Consider the following 15,536-nt stretch of genomic DNA (forward strand, 5'->3'; position numbering starts at 1 on the left):
AAAGGAGAAATCAATATTTATAGATTTGGAGCTCAGACAATCAATCAAAAATTCCCAAACATTTTGGATCGTGTGACCAGCATGAAACAGGTGCTGTCAGTGCCATGGACAGCACCTGTCTCCATGGCTCGGGGGGACCGTTCTGTTGTCACTACATTTACGTGAGGCTGCCATGGAGAAACTACAATGGTGCGTCAATTTAAATGTTGCTGCCGCAAGGAATTGTGGGACGGCATTATATCCTTTATTTTCGTAACGTATGGTCCAGTGTTTTCCATGGAGATAAGATGGGAAGCACTAAAACACTTGTCCTCAGAAATTTAGAGAATTCCACCAGCTCTTATCATGGCAGCTACTTAGATACTTCCGGGTCATTTCACATTGCTAGCAACCTTCCTACGCAAAAAAGACTTAATTAGACCAAAATTAACATTGTGCGAGATTTGAAGAAATTTCCTCTATTCCCGAGATAACACATTTCAGAGCATGGGACAGACGGACAGCGCAAATCATCCGGCAATACCGGCACTGAGGCATACAAAGCGACACCTAATATTATCTAATTTGTTCATTGGGTTAATAATATTAAATATTTTTATTTGTACAATATTACACGAAGACCAGTTAGACTGTTTTAACTACAATTAAAACTGCATGAATAAAACGTTGTAAAATGTTTACAGATTTTCATTCAAACATTGATGTCTTTAAGTGCAAACACTCAATACTGTTTACACATGGGGACAAACTTTACAATATTAAAAACTGGGGTTTACAAACTATGTTTTCTGTAGGGGCACTGAAGACAACGCTTTCAAGACAACCTCGGGGTTTTCTCCCAGCATGGGAAAACACCCCAATCCTGGTGGTACACTGACATTTCTTTTCTTTCTAATGAGCGTGAACGCGGCACAGTTAAATGAGAAAGATGAGGATCGGAGAGGGTGAAAATAGGATGAGATAAGTCACCCCCTTCGCCGCCATACTCTGTTAATAAACTGGCCAAGTGTTCTTTATTTAAATTTTTATCTCCAGCCAAAATATTTGAAATGAGGAAACGATGTTATGTTGAACTGCTTGAAATGAGCGAGCAACGAATCAAATTTAAAAATATGTAATTGAGTAGTTGTATAATGAAAATACCGTATTGCTGGCTGATATAGGCTAGCTATAAGTCAGCTAAAATGGCCTAACTGTTGTTCACGATGATGTGCAGTAATTATCTATAATAGAAGAAAATAAAAAGGTAGTTAAGTACATCTCAGAGTGCTTATTGTTGCACAGTCAGGTTTTCTTAAAATAAATGATCGTGGCTCCCTGAACTTACCGCTGCATTATAAGTCTTCATTCACCTATATAATAATAATAATAATAATAATAATAATATTTAAAGGCGCCTTTCTTGGCACTCAAGGACACCGTACACAGTTACACAAATTGAGATTAAAACACATTAAGAATTAATTAATTAATTAACAACAATAATAATTAAATATAAAAATAAAAACAAAACAAAAGTGACAGAGCAATTGGCATCAGATGGAAAAGGCAGTTTTAAACAGATTTGTTTTGAGTTGTGATTTGAAATGGGGGAATGAATCGATATTTCTGAGTTGGGGTGGTAGTAGGTTCCAGAGACGGGAAGCAGAGCAGCTGAATGCTCTACTCCCCATGGTGGTGAGACGGGCGGAGGGGACAGACAGGTGTGTGGAGGAAGATGATCTGAGGGAGCGGGAGGGAGTGGGAACATGAAGGAGGTCGGACAGATATGGGGGGGCGAGGTTGTGTGTATTATAAGCAATATTTGTCAATGGGAAGTGTATGTTTAAGGCAATCTGCATTCTGTGATGCTGCTTGTGGTCCTCTCTTCAGGTGGGTTCAAAGCCTACATCAATGGCCCTGGCGGATTTTTCTCTTTGCTGTCTCGCCTTCTTTTGTCCTTCCACCGTTTCCGTCAATGTTGCTTGGTAGCTAGCTAAGTTAGCTCTACCTCGTAAAGTGAAGTGGTGCATGTTGTGTCTAGAGTACCAAGCATCTGGGGAACATTGCCTTTAAGGTGTGTGTGTGTGCGTGTTTGTTGGCCCACCTAACCGCAAACATTTGTAAAGCGGTAGCGATACACAGCTCTCAACTTAGAGGAATCATTTTAGCACAGTGGCACTGCAACCATGGAATTGGGACGCTGTAGCTAGCAGTAGCTAACGCTACTCTCGTGTTCCCTTTCAGTGCTTCCTCTCCAGCTGCCTTGTGTAAGTGGCTCTGATATTGCAGCGCTGGCAGTGTGTGATGAAATGCGTTTTAAGACATAATTTGAATGACTATGAGAGAATCGGAGCACTAACAGTAGTAACAGCACTCACGACAGTTGAGGTTAGCTAGTGTCACTAACATTGCATTTGCCGGCTAACCTTGGCTACATTCTAAAGCTAGCTAATTAACATTTGACAAAAGGTAGGTATATTTTCATGGAAGCTAGCTAGCGTTTACCAGCTGACGAAACACTACACCCAGTCTGTTTAGTTAGTCTGTGTTGTAAATACTGAACATTTGTTTTTCAAGTGATTGTCATCGTGTGTAACCAGTAGTTTGTAAAGCTAACGTTACAGTAATACAACATCGGGCTAAGCTAACTGAACTGTCATTCTGCACTGGACATATAATGTGTTTAAGTGCTGTTCTTAAATAACACCCTTGTTTTCAGGTTCTGTCAGGAAAACCTGAATAGCTGTCATCCACCCGTCTGCCCGGTTCATCCGTCAGACCAAACCTCAAAGGCCAAGCTTCATTGGCAACATCCACGGACGGTCTGACTTTTTAACACTTTAAATGGGATGCAAGATCTGCTGTAGAGGATATCTTATTTGTCTCCGGGAAACCACTGTCGGCCCTTTTTACCCTGAACTGGTGCATCAATGAACGAGGAACCACTTGACAGCCCATTCCCTGGCAAAGAGCCTGTGGAGAAAGATGTGGGACACTGCACGGAGAGGCAGAGCAGCAAAGAGGAAAACCCCTCTGAGGCAGCACCAACACAGGAGCCCATGGCACCCTCAGACAGTCCTCATACTAAGCATAACCCCAGCTCAAATCCTGTAGAGGAAACCCTAGGAGGGGCAAAGGAGGAGGAAGATGGGGAAGCAAAGGAGGAAGCAAAGGAAGTAGCAAAGGAGGAGGTGAAGGAGGAGGTGAAGGAGGAGGTGAAGGAGGAGGAAAAAGAGGAGGCGAAGGCCACTGGTGGTGAGCCTCCTGTTGACTGGTTCGAGCCCCTTGAGGAGGATGATGATGCCAATAGCGTTGGTAGGAATGATGGAGAAGAAGAAAGCTTGGCAGGAGAAAGTGAAAGGAGTGAGAGCGTGGCAGGCAGCGAGAAGGCCTTCAAAAAGATCTATCAGTAGGTTGAATAATGTTTTCCCTCAATCTGTGGTCATGTAATAATATTGCTATAATACTGTAATCTGATAATCAACACCATTATGTTTTTATTAGATATGGTTGATGATGTTTTTATGACCATGTGCAAGCACAAGACCCAGTGGTTATTGCCTTTACCACGTTAGAGTCTACGGTGAACATGATATATATCACATGTGAATACATTGTTTTATTACATTATCTTTCGTAAAGTAAGTCTATTCAGTGACTGCCAAAGAAAAGTTATCTATGACCTGCCATTTTTTTGAGGGCTCTTGCTATTTGTTTCATTTTCCGTCGAAACAATCAGCTCATCTCAAACCTCTTGGCAACTTTGCCTCCAACTGTTGAAAGCAAATAAACACACAATGCAATATAGCTTACATATAAGCAACATAACATTTTCTTGGATGGCTTCTTGTGCAGTCTGTTTTTCCCATGTGGTATAAAGATTTCTAACATCTATTATTCCCATGTAATCTTTTAAATCCAGGCTTAATATTCCCCGCCGTAAGCGATCACATCCTGACGAGGGATGGGAAGAGTGGCCAACACTTGGAGAGGGTTGGAAACGCAAAGAAGTTGTTCGGCGCTCAGGGAGCAGTATTGGCCAGAAGGATGTATATTACCTAAGGTAAATACTGCCTTATTGTATAAAGAAAAAATCTCACTGTACAGAGAGCATAAAATGTTTTATCATAAACAGTGTCCATTTTATTATTTACACCTGTACAGTTTATTACAATCCGATAGAGCTGTTCTGCCATAAAGTCAACTTTTATGATGCCAATAACATTCAGTTTTTGATGAGGCTTTAATTAAAATGATATGTTTTAGCATTGAGGTCATAGGTGTGGTGGTGCTGCACTGGACTGTATTATACTGAGAGGTGATTCTAATATTCTGCTCCCCTCATGTATATAAATAGAGAAGATAAAGAAACAGAAACACTTCACATTTCTGACAATGTCAACAAAAACCGAATATTATACACTTTACAAAGATAGAATCTGTGGCAGAACTGTTGTATTGGATTGTGATAGATTGTACCAAATAATGTAGCCAGTAAGTGTTTATTTACCTGATGCTCAACAATGTTGGTGTTAGTGTTGAGATTAAGCTGATTTTAAGTACTTTCTGACACTGCTTTTACTATTTGCTATTTATACCTTTAGTAAGTTTGTAGCAGTCAGATAACCTTGTGTGTCAGGGCTGGGCAATATGACAAAAACAAATCAATAAATTAACTGCTCAAATTTATGTCAATTCATAAATGGATAATTTTAATACATGATCGATGAAGAATTTCCTGCTCTTTTCCTCTTTTATATGGTGAATCGATGTGGGAACTTGTGTTTGCTTGTGTTTTTTACATTTTATAGGCTGTCAATCAATCAATAAAAATCAAAAGATAAAACAACAATAACGTTGTTGGTTACTCTCTGGGCATATTACAGTACCAGACATTTGGTAGTTGGTATGGATACCAGTGAAATTCCATGATTCTTAAGCGCAGCAAAAAACATAAAACAACAGAGGTCGTGTTGTTTCCTGTACCTGCTGTCATTCCATGTGTTGTTGTTATTGTTTACTGTGCCTGCCCTCTTCTTCCAGTTTGATGTCAGACTAGGACGCTGGTAGGGTTATTATACTGCCCTCATCAGTCCGAGAAGAAACATCCAGTACCTACGACATCTACAGTACCTTCAGTACTTACAGTACTCTAGAAAAACAAGTACCGTCACATTTTCAGAATACTGGCATCAACTTGGTACTGAAGTATCAGTTTTCATAACATCCGTACTAGTTGCAGCCCTGATAAATAAGGTTGTCGTCAAGCTCTCTGTAGTTGTAAATGTTTTTGTCCTCCACAGTCCACAAGGTGATCGAGTGAGAAGCAGAGTAGAGCTGGCTTCTGTGCTGGAGGGACTTCTTGACTTGACAACCTTTGAATACAAGTCAGGAAAGTTCTACGATGGCGAAGCACCACCCATAAGAATTCGAAACAGAGCAAAGGTATTGGCCTCTTTTATCACTTAAAACTTTTAAAATGTGTGTGCCTGGCAGTAAGTTTTCCTCACTTTCTCATCCATTAGAGAAAGATCCGGGAGCGTTCTTCCTCAGAGTCCAGCTTTGTAGAAAGAGGAGAGGGTGCCGACACGCCAGACTCTCACCACAGGCTCACCCCCAGCCTGGGGCCCAAAAACGTCAACCCCAACCAGACAGGCTTCTCCTCGCACAGTACAGTGGGAACACCAAACCAAGTCACTCATGATGAGGATCCGCCAGTGGAAGATAAAATTAAACTTCCCCCTCCCTCATCATCCAAACCGCTCCCGCTCCCCTCCATTAATGGAGAAATTGGGTCAGAGGACAGCACTCTGTGAGTCCATTACTTCAGTTCATATTTCATTTATTTAACCATGTCATTAAAACTAGTGATGTAACTAACTTGACACTTGAGCACCTCCAATCAACCATAAGGGTTTATTTGATCATATTTCCCTGCAGAGTCTGTGCCAGATGTGGTATTTCCTTCACAGGCACATGGTATGACAAACAAAGGAAGAGGCCCTGTTGTCCTTCCTGTTGGGGTATGTCAGTGCATGCATTATACTATATAATGATTGTAATGCCAAACTAGTGTCAGAAATAAAAGACACACCTTTTACAGTTGTACTCATCATATGCTGTTTTGTTTATTTTGAATTCCAGCAGCCTCAAAGACAAAGGAGCATCCGATGATTCGTTTCAGAAAGGTAAAGCATATTCTGTGAACTGGATGTTTACATGAATAGCTACATTTTAGCCACTTCAACAAGCCAAAACTTCAGCACATGGCCCACTGGAAAGTAATAATAGAGTAATAAAACCATGGATTCAGAATTCCAACAGTGTGTGAATGTGTTGTGTATAAAAGGACAACGACTGAACATTTTAATCACTTTCGGCTGTGAAAGGTTTTTTTCAGAGAAAAAAGGTGCAGGACAAAACGAAAATTCATATTAAGACGACAAGTTTACTGTATGTTTTTTCCAGAATTATGCTGCTGATCGATGTTTTCAAATGAAAATATAAACAAAATCTTTTTATTCTTGTTCATGTCAACTTTAGTGGATACCTTGTGGGCAGTGTGTGGGATGCCACAACACAATGAATTGTGGCCAGTGTGCCAACTGCAAGCATGGCCTGCAGAGCCCCGAGTCCCGGAAACGCATATGCCGCAAGCGCAGATGTGTATGTCCTATTCGCAAGGTAAGCTGCCAGGTACACAATAGTTATTTAGTTTTGTGGTTATTATTAATGTTACTTTTACATTCATGCCTTTTGTTTCTGTTTGTCACATCAGGGCCCTGGAAGTGGAGGCTTCCTGCCACAGAGGCCTTATACTGACATTCCTGAAACCTATGATGACTCATGCATGAGTTTTCAGGTAAGAAAAGCTTGTGTACTTCATTCAGCTGTGCATGTTTACTGTGTTCGCTGGAGGGTCGGGGTAAATTCCCTGTTTATCATGTCACAACAACCTTTTTTTTCTGTGCCAAATTTAAAGCCAAGTTTCCACTGTTTGGTTAAATTAACATGTAATTTGATTATAATGTAACTCTATTTATAGAAGCACAAATCTGTCAAATACATCTACTGTTTGTCAGGAGTATTTTATTTATTCATAGATTTACAGTCTGGGTCAGTCTTCAGTTCTTATTTTTAATTGTTTAATTATATTGTTGTTATTATTATATTATTATTATTATTATTATTATTATTATTATTATTATTATTATTATTATCATTAAATACTCAAAAAAGTTTAAATATACTTTGTTGTGATTCCAGTGTTAACAGTGTAATCATGCACTGCAACTTTGACACTGAAAGATTCATTTAATTCATTTCAATTCTTAACACCTGTTTTATTTTACAGAGTGAAGTTGCAGACTCACAGGTAACCTTTTGTAATGTGTAGTGCTCAGTATTATTGCTGTAACTTTTCCCTTCACTCTCACTGATAATGTTTTTTGGATGCAGCTCCCGAGTCTCAAAAACAGCGACACAGAGAACTTCTCAGTCAATGTGGACGTTGATGATGAGGATGATATGTCAACTGATGATGACGATGATGTAAGTGTTTTTTTTTTTTTTTTTAAATCCACCTTCCCACAAACAGGAAGACATGATTATCTTAAGCGATACAGAATAAACCATAGTTTTGCAACAATGGCCCCCTGACCCTCTTTGAATAGTGACTGGGGAAATTTTTTCCTTCAAAAGGAACATAACTGTGGCCAGGCTGAATTCATGTCAATTTCTGTGAATCCAACACTTTTCATGGTGGGAACCAGTGATCAGAACATTCACAGACTTGGCTAAATATACAGTTTTAGTTTTGGAGGAATAACTTACATTGACCATTCACAACAGTGGCAAACTGATTTTTCCAACGCTGGGTCTTTGGGTTTTGACAGAATTAACAGATGAATAGGTTTTAAGAATGGGTGTGTGTGGTGCACTGGCCAAGTTTCCATCCAGTTGTTGTGCAAATTTTACCGGAAATCTGCAAAAGGAAAAAAAAAAAAGAATGAATGTTTCCATCCACTGGTGTCTCAGTGCTGTCTCATAATATTAGGATTATTATGTGAACTCAGGGATTATTTTAGTTTGTCAGTTTCTCCATGGTGGTGTGGTTTGTCAAAAGAATATCTTTCATGTCAGCTGTTATCAGCATCAAATTTTCCTTTCTCTTGCTATTTAGTTGACAAAATTATGCAATTATGACTCATTTGTTTCATAATACTTTTTATATCTGTGCTAAGTTCTCTAATGATTCTTGTTTACAGTGGCATAAAAAGCGGAAGCGTCGCTCCTGCGGAGAATGTAAAGCCTGTCTCTGCAGGAAAGACTGTGGAACGTGTGATTTCTGTATAGACAAACCCAAGTTCGGAGGCAGCAACAAAAAGAGGCAGAAGTGTCGTCTGCGGCAGTGTCAGAGACAGGCAATGGTGAGACCACACCAATTTCTTTTATGAATTAGTTGTTTCTTTTAGTAATGATGCAACAGCGTTGGATTTAAATGCTTCTGTGCCTGCATTTGACAGAGACACTTACTACCCTCTCAGATGGGACAAGGAGAATATGGGCCAGATGGCCCAGTGCTGCCGGGCAGGCCTCGACCTCACTACACATACAGTCGCAAATCAGGTTTAAAGAAAAACAAAGCACCGCATGTTGGCTTGGACTTTACCGACAATGAAGATGATGACTGTAACTTACAAGCAGTGAGTGCACAAAGCCTTTGTTGATTAAATCTTGAAGTGAATGTTTTTTGAAGAAATTTGAGTCCTCCTGCAGACAAAACATTTGATAAAAGGTTCATTTTCTCATGTTTTGCTGTTGTAGATGAGTTGGAGCTCAGAGCCAGCCAGTGGTAGCAAACACAATGAAGTGAATGTGAGAACCCACCAATCATCTATGCAGGTTTGAAGATAGATTCTTATCTGCACATTTTTGGCAGCTAAAGCTAATCTCCAAACCAAACAGAATGTCAACTTCATTTTGTCTATCGGCAGTTGAATTATTCAAATTTCGGACAGAGGAATGGACTGCCTGACAGAGTCCCTCACATCGGCAACCATAACAACTGTCAGCTAGTAAGTTTACATTCTTCCTCTTCTCTTGTTTTGGTAATAATGCATCTTTTTCTCTGCATTAGGAAGAAAAAAAATGCGTTATATTTGTAATTGGTAGTAGTGTGTCTTGTGATGTCCCACAGCTCTGATGTAGATATTTGCACTTTCTGGCTGGCTGTAGACCTGACTGATCATGAGCCATCATGGCCGTCTGTTTACACTTCCCCTCACAAATGCTTCTGGCCCGTTGTCCATTTCCGTATATTTCTGTTGTCATGCTGTTCTTTGGCCTGTGGCTCTGGCTCTGCTCAGTGATTCCAGGCCTGGATCCAAACCCTGTTTGACCAGTTTTTTAAAACTGTTTGGTCATGCCATCTGCATCTCTAACTCTTCCATTCAGGGTTGATTAATCTTTTTGTGTCAGGTGTGCTTGTGTAGATTTCTGTTGTCTTGCCTCATGTTGGAGTGGCATGTGATGGCACACAAGTAAAATTGTTAGGACATTTTTGTCTTTATTGGACAGTTTGACAGTACAGATACAGGCAGGAAACATGAAGTGAGAAAGAGAGGGGTATGACATGTGACAATGGCCCATGGGGATGTTGCAGTTATATGGCATGCGTCTTTACCAGTTGGCACCAGGCCACTCACAAAAGTTAATTTGATATCCTTGTAATGGAGGCATATCGCTGCCAAGTTGTTTGCTCTTTCTACTTGTCACTCTCTTCTTGGCCGTCCTTCAGTTTGTTCTTGTGGTCACTTGTTTTGCCTTTCACTTGATCGCATGAAAATATCTGATGCTCCAAGACACATTACCAACACTGGAGCAGTCAGTCACCGTGTTTTTTGAGACTCACCAGTATAAACTAATAGTAGGAACTAGGGCAGATGTAATATGATCATTTTTTGATCAGATCTTTCTTTTTTCCCAGTAAACTGTAATCTAAAAATAAAAAGATGTTCTGCACTGTCTGATAGTATCATGAACAGATGGGTGTCACATTATAGTAAAAACATGAATAAATGAGTGGCGAATACACTGCATGGTACAATTAAGCAATTTACACGTAGCAGGAATAAAATTGCTGAGCAGCCTCAGTTGACTGTGATTTTGTATGAAGAGGAAAAGTGACTTTGAAAGAGGGTTCATTGTTGGGGCACAGATGGCAGCAGCTTCAGTCACAAAGATGCTCAGCTGGCTGGTGTTTCAACAGGAACAGTGACTGAAGTGACATCTGCATTTAGATTTATGAGAAGACATCAGTAAACAGGGTCAGAAATTGTGGTCGACAGCACATTTGATCAGCATGATGCTCGTGCATTAGTTTGATATGTGAGGAAAAACAGAGGAGCAGCTCTTCCTCAGGAGACTGAGAACATCAAGACGTGATCAGACTGTGTCAGCAAGAACAGTCATAGAGAGGGATATTATAGTGTTTCAGTGCATAAACCCCTCAGCACAGAGATGAAGGCACATGAGAGTTCAGTGGTGTAAAAACCAGAGACAATGGTCTACAGAGATGTGGGGAAAAAGTGATATGGTCAGATGAGTCATCCTTCATCGCATTCTTCACAAGTTGGCGAGAGCATGTGTGCTGTACACCAGGAGAACGGTACGGGCCTCAATGGTTGACCACTACAGTGAGGGGATCTGGTCTCTGTTATGGTGTTGGGAGGCATTTTGCTCGGATGGTTTGGGTCCACCTGTCCCCTCAGAGCGAAGGGTCACTGCAAATTAATACAAAGCTTTTCTGAGTGATCACCTTCATCCTATGATGAAACATTTCCATCCTGATGGGAGTGGTCTCTTCCAGGATGACAATGCCTCCATCCACAGGGCACGAGGTGTCACTGAATGGTTTGATGAGTATGAAAATGATGTGAATCATATGCTATGGCAGTCACAATCACCGAGTTCAGAGACTTAGAGAATCAATGCTAACGAGAATGAAGCTATTCTGGCGACACGTGGTGGCCCAACATCTCACTCAGACACTTGATTTTGGTTTTTCCTTTCACATATCATATCATATCATATCATATATTAGAAGAGGTTAAATGGTTCTTGTCACATGCTCCACTGCTTCTTGCAAATACAAAACTCCAATGTTTGTTATTTAGTATTGTGTGCAAGTAAAGGCTGTGGATTTTAAACAGTAGAAAATATTTGTTTTACTACAAATACTGATGGTGAAAAAAATTCTGCTAGTCTCTAGCATTTGCATCAAATACAACGTCTTGAATGCTCATGAAACAGAAATATAAAGTCACTTGGTTTGGTGATTTTAAATTGAGCAAAAAAAAAAAAAAAATCCCATGCTAAATCCTAAAAAATCCAGTCTTGAACCCACTTCAGGCTGATGAGACTCCAACTTACTTTCTGCTCAGCAGCCAGCAAATCTCTGTAAATCATCTTGATCTTCTCTGCTCTTCATTTGCCATGCCTGCAACCTATTGTCTATATGAGCAAAAATATAAATGCAATATATACTGTGACAAGACCCATTGTCATGCCATTCATCTGCCGCCATTGCCTCATGTTGTAGGGTGATGTGCACAATTCCTGGGAGTTTAAAACATTGCAGTTCTTGCATGGCCTACGTAGTCACCAGACATGTCATCCATTGAGCATATTTGGGATTCTCTGGATCTGCGTGTACAACAGCATGTTCCAATTCCTGCCAATATCCAGCAACTTGACGGAGCCATTGAAGAGGAGCTGTCCAAAATCTTACGGGGCCACAATCAACAAAGTGATCAACTCTGTGCAAAGGAGATGTGTTGCACTGCATGAGGCAAATGGTGGTTACAGCATATGTTAACTTGTTTTCTGATCCACAACCCTCCTCCCAAACAAATGCACATCTGTAGCCCAAGCCATGTGAAATTCATAGTTCAGTGCCTAATAAATATCTTTTTTCAAAATAAAACTGCACATTTTAAAGTGGCCTTTTATTATGACCAGCCCAAGGCACACCTGTGCAGTAATCATGCTGTGTAATCAGCATCTTGATATGCCACACCTGTCATGGGGATGATCAATTATGGCAAAGGAGAAATGCTCACTAACAGATTTATACACATTTACAAAGACAATATGAGAGAAAGAACGAAGCCTTTAGTGTGTTTAGAAAAAGTTTAAGATCTTTAATTTCAAAAATCAAAGTAAAAATAACAGAGTTGTATATATATTTCTGTTTAGTTAAGTGTACATTATCCACATAAACAATATTTTTTCATGCAAGACATCAAACGAACATCGGCTCACTACAGCTGCACAGGTGTACAGCTTGCATGTATTCCACTCAGTGGAGGTGCGGGTACATCCTAGTGTAAAAGGCTGGGTTGTTATTAGAGGTTTATATTTATTCCAAGATTTCATGGAAGGTTCATGATCTATCACAAATCATTTTAAATTCTACATTTGACTGACAGGAGTTGTAGATTAAAGGTTTAGCTCATGATTTCACCCTCATCGATCCAGGAGCAGCTAAGCAGATGGGATGCAGAGAGATTGCACGCAAGCAGAGATGGTCAAAAGCATGTTGAAGAAGAAGAGGAAGAAGAAGAAGAAGAGGAAGAGGAGGAAGAGGAAGAGGAGTTGCCCATGGTAAGAATCCTTCTGAGAGTTTTCTTATCAGTTCTGTGGATAACAACAAGGAATGTAAAAACATTTTGTGTACTTGTTTTCATACTGTTCTTGTCTACAGATCACACAGATCTTCAGTTTGGCTGATAACCCAGCAGGAAGTGGTGCCGATGTAGAAAACCAGCTAATGAAATTACTACATTCTTTGCGCTCCTCTGTATTGCCAATCCTATGGTATGCCATAATGGTGGAGGGCCCGCAGCTGCAGCTCATCCAGTGTTCGAAGCAGTCCAGCATGACCGACACCATGGTGCTGATCGACCCAGGCTTCTGCTATCAGGTCACCGTCCAAAAGCAGCCGCTGCTCCCCACCCACTCACTTTACGACAACTACCCACAACATTTAACCTCGGTAACTGAGGTGGTCAATCTGCTTTTGGGCCTGGAGAAATACGTCGTGTGCCAGGGTCTGCCCCCCAAAGAGCCATTACTTAACAGAGACCCAATCATACTGGAGCGGGCGTCAACATGTGACTTCTTGGTTAAGAAGAATGTGAGCATCTGTATTAACTGCAGAGCGCTGCAAGGACTTTAACTCCAGCACAGACAGACGGAAATCTCTGACCACGTTGGAAACCATAGATTCTCTGGTGCAACTTCGTGCCATTTTATTTCTTTTGGTTCCGTTATAGGTTTTTTTCCGTCAGTTTTTGTTTTAGGAAGTAATATATATGACATTCTGCAGCTTTACCTCTGGACTCTAATAGTAAGATTTGATGAATCGAAGAATCACCAAAGGCATTCCAGGAGCTGTGACATTACAAACCAGGAGTGGTTCTACCGTTGTTGGTTGGTTATGTCAGAGCTTGGGCTGAGTGATGGTATGTAGAGCTGAAAACCCTGTGTGAGCCAGGAATATACAGTATATTCCTCACCCCCCTCCCATGATAATTAATTGAGTGGTAGTTAAACCCCAAATTTTTTCTTTCAGCTCAAAAATAGACCAGAAATTCGAAGTAATTAACCCACCTTATCTTTTCACCAGCAACACTGGCCATCACAATGTTGTCTTGCTACCCATGTACTGTGAACCATATTTAATTAAATCAAAAGGCAGACTCAAGTTTTTTTTGGACAAAATAAGTTATTTTTGCATCTTGCCCGCATTTTCCATTTTATAGTAAATTATATGATCAATACATGACTTGCACTTGCTTTATCAGTATTCGCTTTACTTTAAACATTTTGGTGATTTTCTTTTCTGGGCACTCCTGGTACTACCTTAATGTTTAAACCTAAATTATTGATTCTATAAGTATATTCAGACAAAATGGAGATGCTGAAATATGCCTTGTATACTATACTCTGATTTAATTGGACAGATTACAGTGTGTATATAAACACATCCACCCCCTCCTGTGAACCACCTGTGAAGTTTTTCATCATTTGGTTCCAAAGGTCACACAATATGATTTAACATATCTACAACAAAGATACTGAAAAGTACCAATTGAGAAGGCTACAAGAGCGTTTTCAGTGCACTCAATATCCCGTGAGGCATAAAGGTCAGCCATGATAACCCACATGGCTCCATGGCTGAGACTGTGTTCAGACAACAACTGTTGCTTCAACAGTTGCAGTTAAGAGGCAAAGAGAAAGCCACTGTTAAAAAACACTCAGGACATCTGAGGTGGTGGTCGCCAGAAGACATCTAGAAGACTGAACCTAAGTCAATGACGGTTCTGTGGTCTGATGGGCTCCTGAAGCCCAGACATCACTTCTTTCAAACTTTTACTTCTCCCCACATAACCTGACATAACCTTCTTTGCAAAGAATAATAAGTACCTCCACATAGTGCTGACTTAATAGGGGTTAATACTTAAGCTTTTTTGTAGTTTGTGTTATATACAGTATTTGTAATCATGTAGATTGAATTGATATCAGAGTATTTTTCAGATTTAACTTGTCAAAAGCCTAATTGTGTCCAATCTCACCCTATGTTTTGAAAATAAACAAAAAAAAATATATATATTTTTTTTTTTAAGGCACTGCATTTACAAGAAACATTTAAAAATTAATAAATCTGTCTTAGACTAATTCTAAGCAGAAACTTGAGAAAAAGGTCACAGTCGTCATAATATTTTGGTGGTGGAAGCTGCTTTTGCACTTAGCAAGACATATACTGGTTTTGACCGGCAGTTACAACATCTGAAATTTGCTTAAATATAGTTTCCAAAATTATATCATTTGTTGTGGACCAAAGTCATTGCGTGTCTCTCCATTTCTGGTCTTGAGTAGTATGATGGTAGCTCATATTGAATTTCAAGTTTTTTGCTGAATTTTGTTGAAATTGTGTAGTAATTCAATTCCCCATCGACTATTAATAATGTGAAAGGTTATGCATTCTTAACATATATCAGATTTATTTTTGTTATCTTGGTTTCCTCAAGTAACTGTGCAGATTTTTAAATGTCTGGGATATGTTGATAATTCTTTTTAAAACTATTGTTATTTAGTCTTTGAATTAAAACATGTTTAAATAAATGAAACAGATAGTTTATTTCCTTGTCTTTGTCTTTTTGAAGGCAGGGTGCAAATAAACTGTTGTAAACTGTTGCAAATAAACTGGGTGCAAATAAACTCCCTTTTCATTATGTTTATCGAATAGGTCTGATGGACTTTCTACATCTGAGACATCCTGAGAAGACCTGTGGTCCATCATGACCTGAGTGTTTGAGACGAAGCTTCTCTGGTGCCCTCAGTGTAGTAGATTTTCAGCAGCTTGTTGTGCAGCCATAAACATCAGTCATGCTTAGATGTTCTAAACAAAAGGGATAGCTCCCTTTCAGTCGAAGAAGGGTTTTTTTTTTATTTTTATTTTTTTTATCTTTTATTTATTTGGTAAGAAA

General features: G+C 39.7%; 1 protein-coding gene across 8 annotated transcripts; it reads left to right on the forward strand.

The window, feature by feature from the left end:
• The first annotated feature begins 1,739 nt into the window (after positions 1–1,739).
• On the forward strand, positions 1,740–15,187 carry mbd1b (methyl-CpG binding domain protein 1b). Of its 8 annotated transcripts, none has more exons than XM_023399030.2 (17): positions 1,740–1,872; positions 2,702–3,391; positions 3,905–4,045; positions 5,286–5,427; positions 5,508–5,794; positions 5,923–6,005; positions 6,127–6,170; positions 6,526–6,666; positions 6,761–6,844; positions 7,337–7,357; positions 7,441–7,533; positions 8,250–8,411; positions 8,508–8,687; positions 8,809–8,886; positions 8,979–9,059; positions 12,523–12,648; positions 12,749–15,187. In XM_023399030.2, exons 2-17 carry the CDS (start codon positions 2,913–2,915, stop codon positions 13,220–13,222), a joined length of 2,616 nt encoding a protein of 871 aa, XP_023254798.1. In that variant the 5' UTR covers positions 1,740–1,872; positions 2,702–2,912; the 3' UTR covers positions 13,223–15,187. The 8 variants fall into 8 exon arrangements, with proteins under 8 accessions (XP_023254798.1, XP_087028039.1, XP_087028041.1 ...); XM_087171913.1 differs by lacking the exon at positions 1,740–1,872 and adding an exon at positions 1,936–2,056; XM_023399035.2 differs by lacking the exons at positions 1,740–1,872; positions 12,749–15,187 and adding exons at positions 1,941–2,249; positions 11,585–11,840 and having other exon boundaries at positions 12,523–12,594.
• Positions 15,188–15,536: the final 349 nt, after the last annotated feature.

Source organism: Seriola lalandi, unplaced genomic scaffold, assembly GCF_002814215.2.
Source record: "Seriola lalandi dorsalis isolate HSWRI2012SDOR001 ecotype SW California unplaced genomic scaffold, Sedor1 jcf7180002050280, whole genome shotgun sequence".
NCBI lineage: Eukaryota > Metazoa > Chordata > Actinopteri > Carangiformes > Carangidae > Seriola > Seriola lalandi.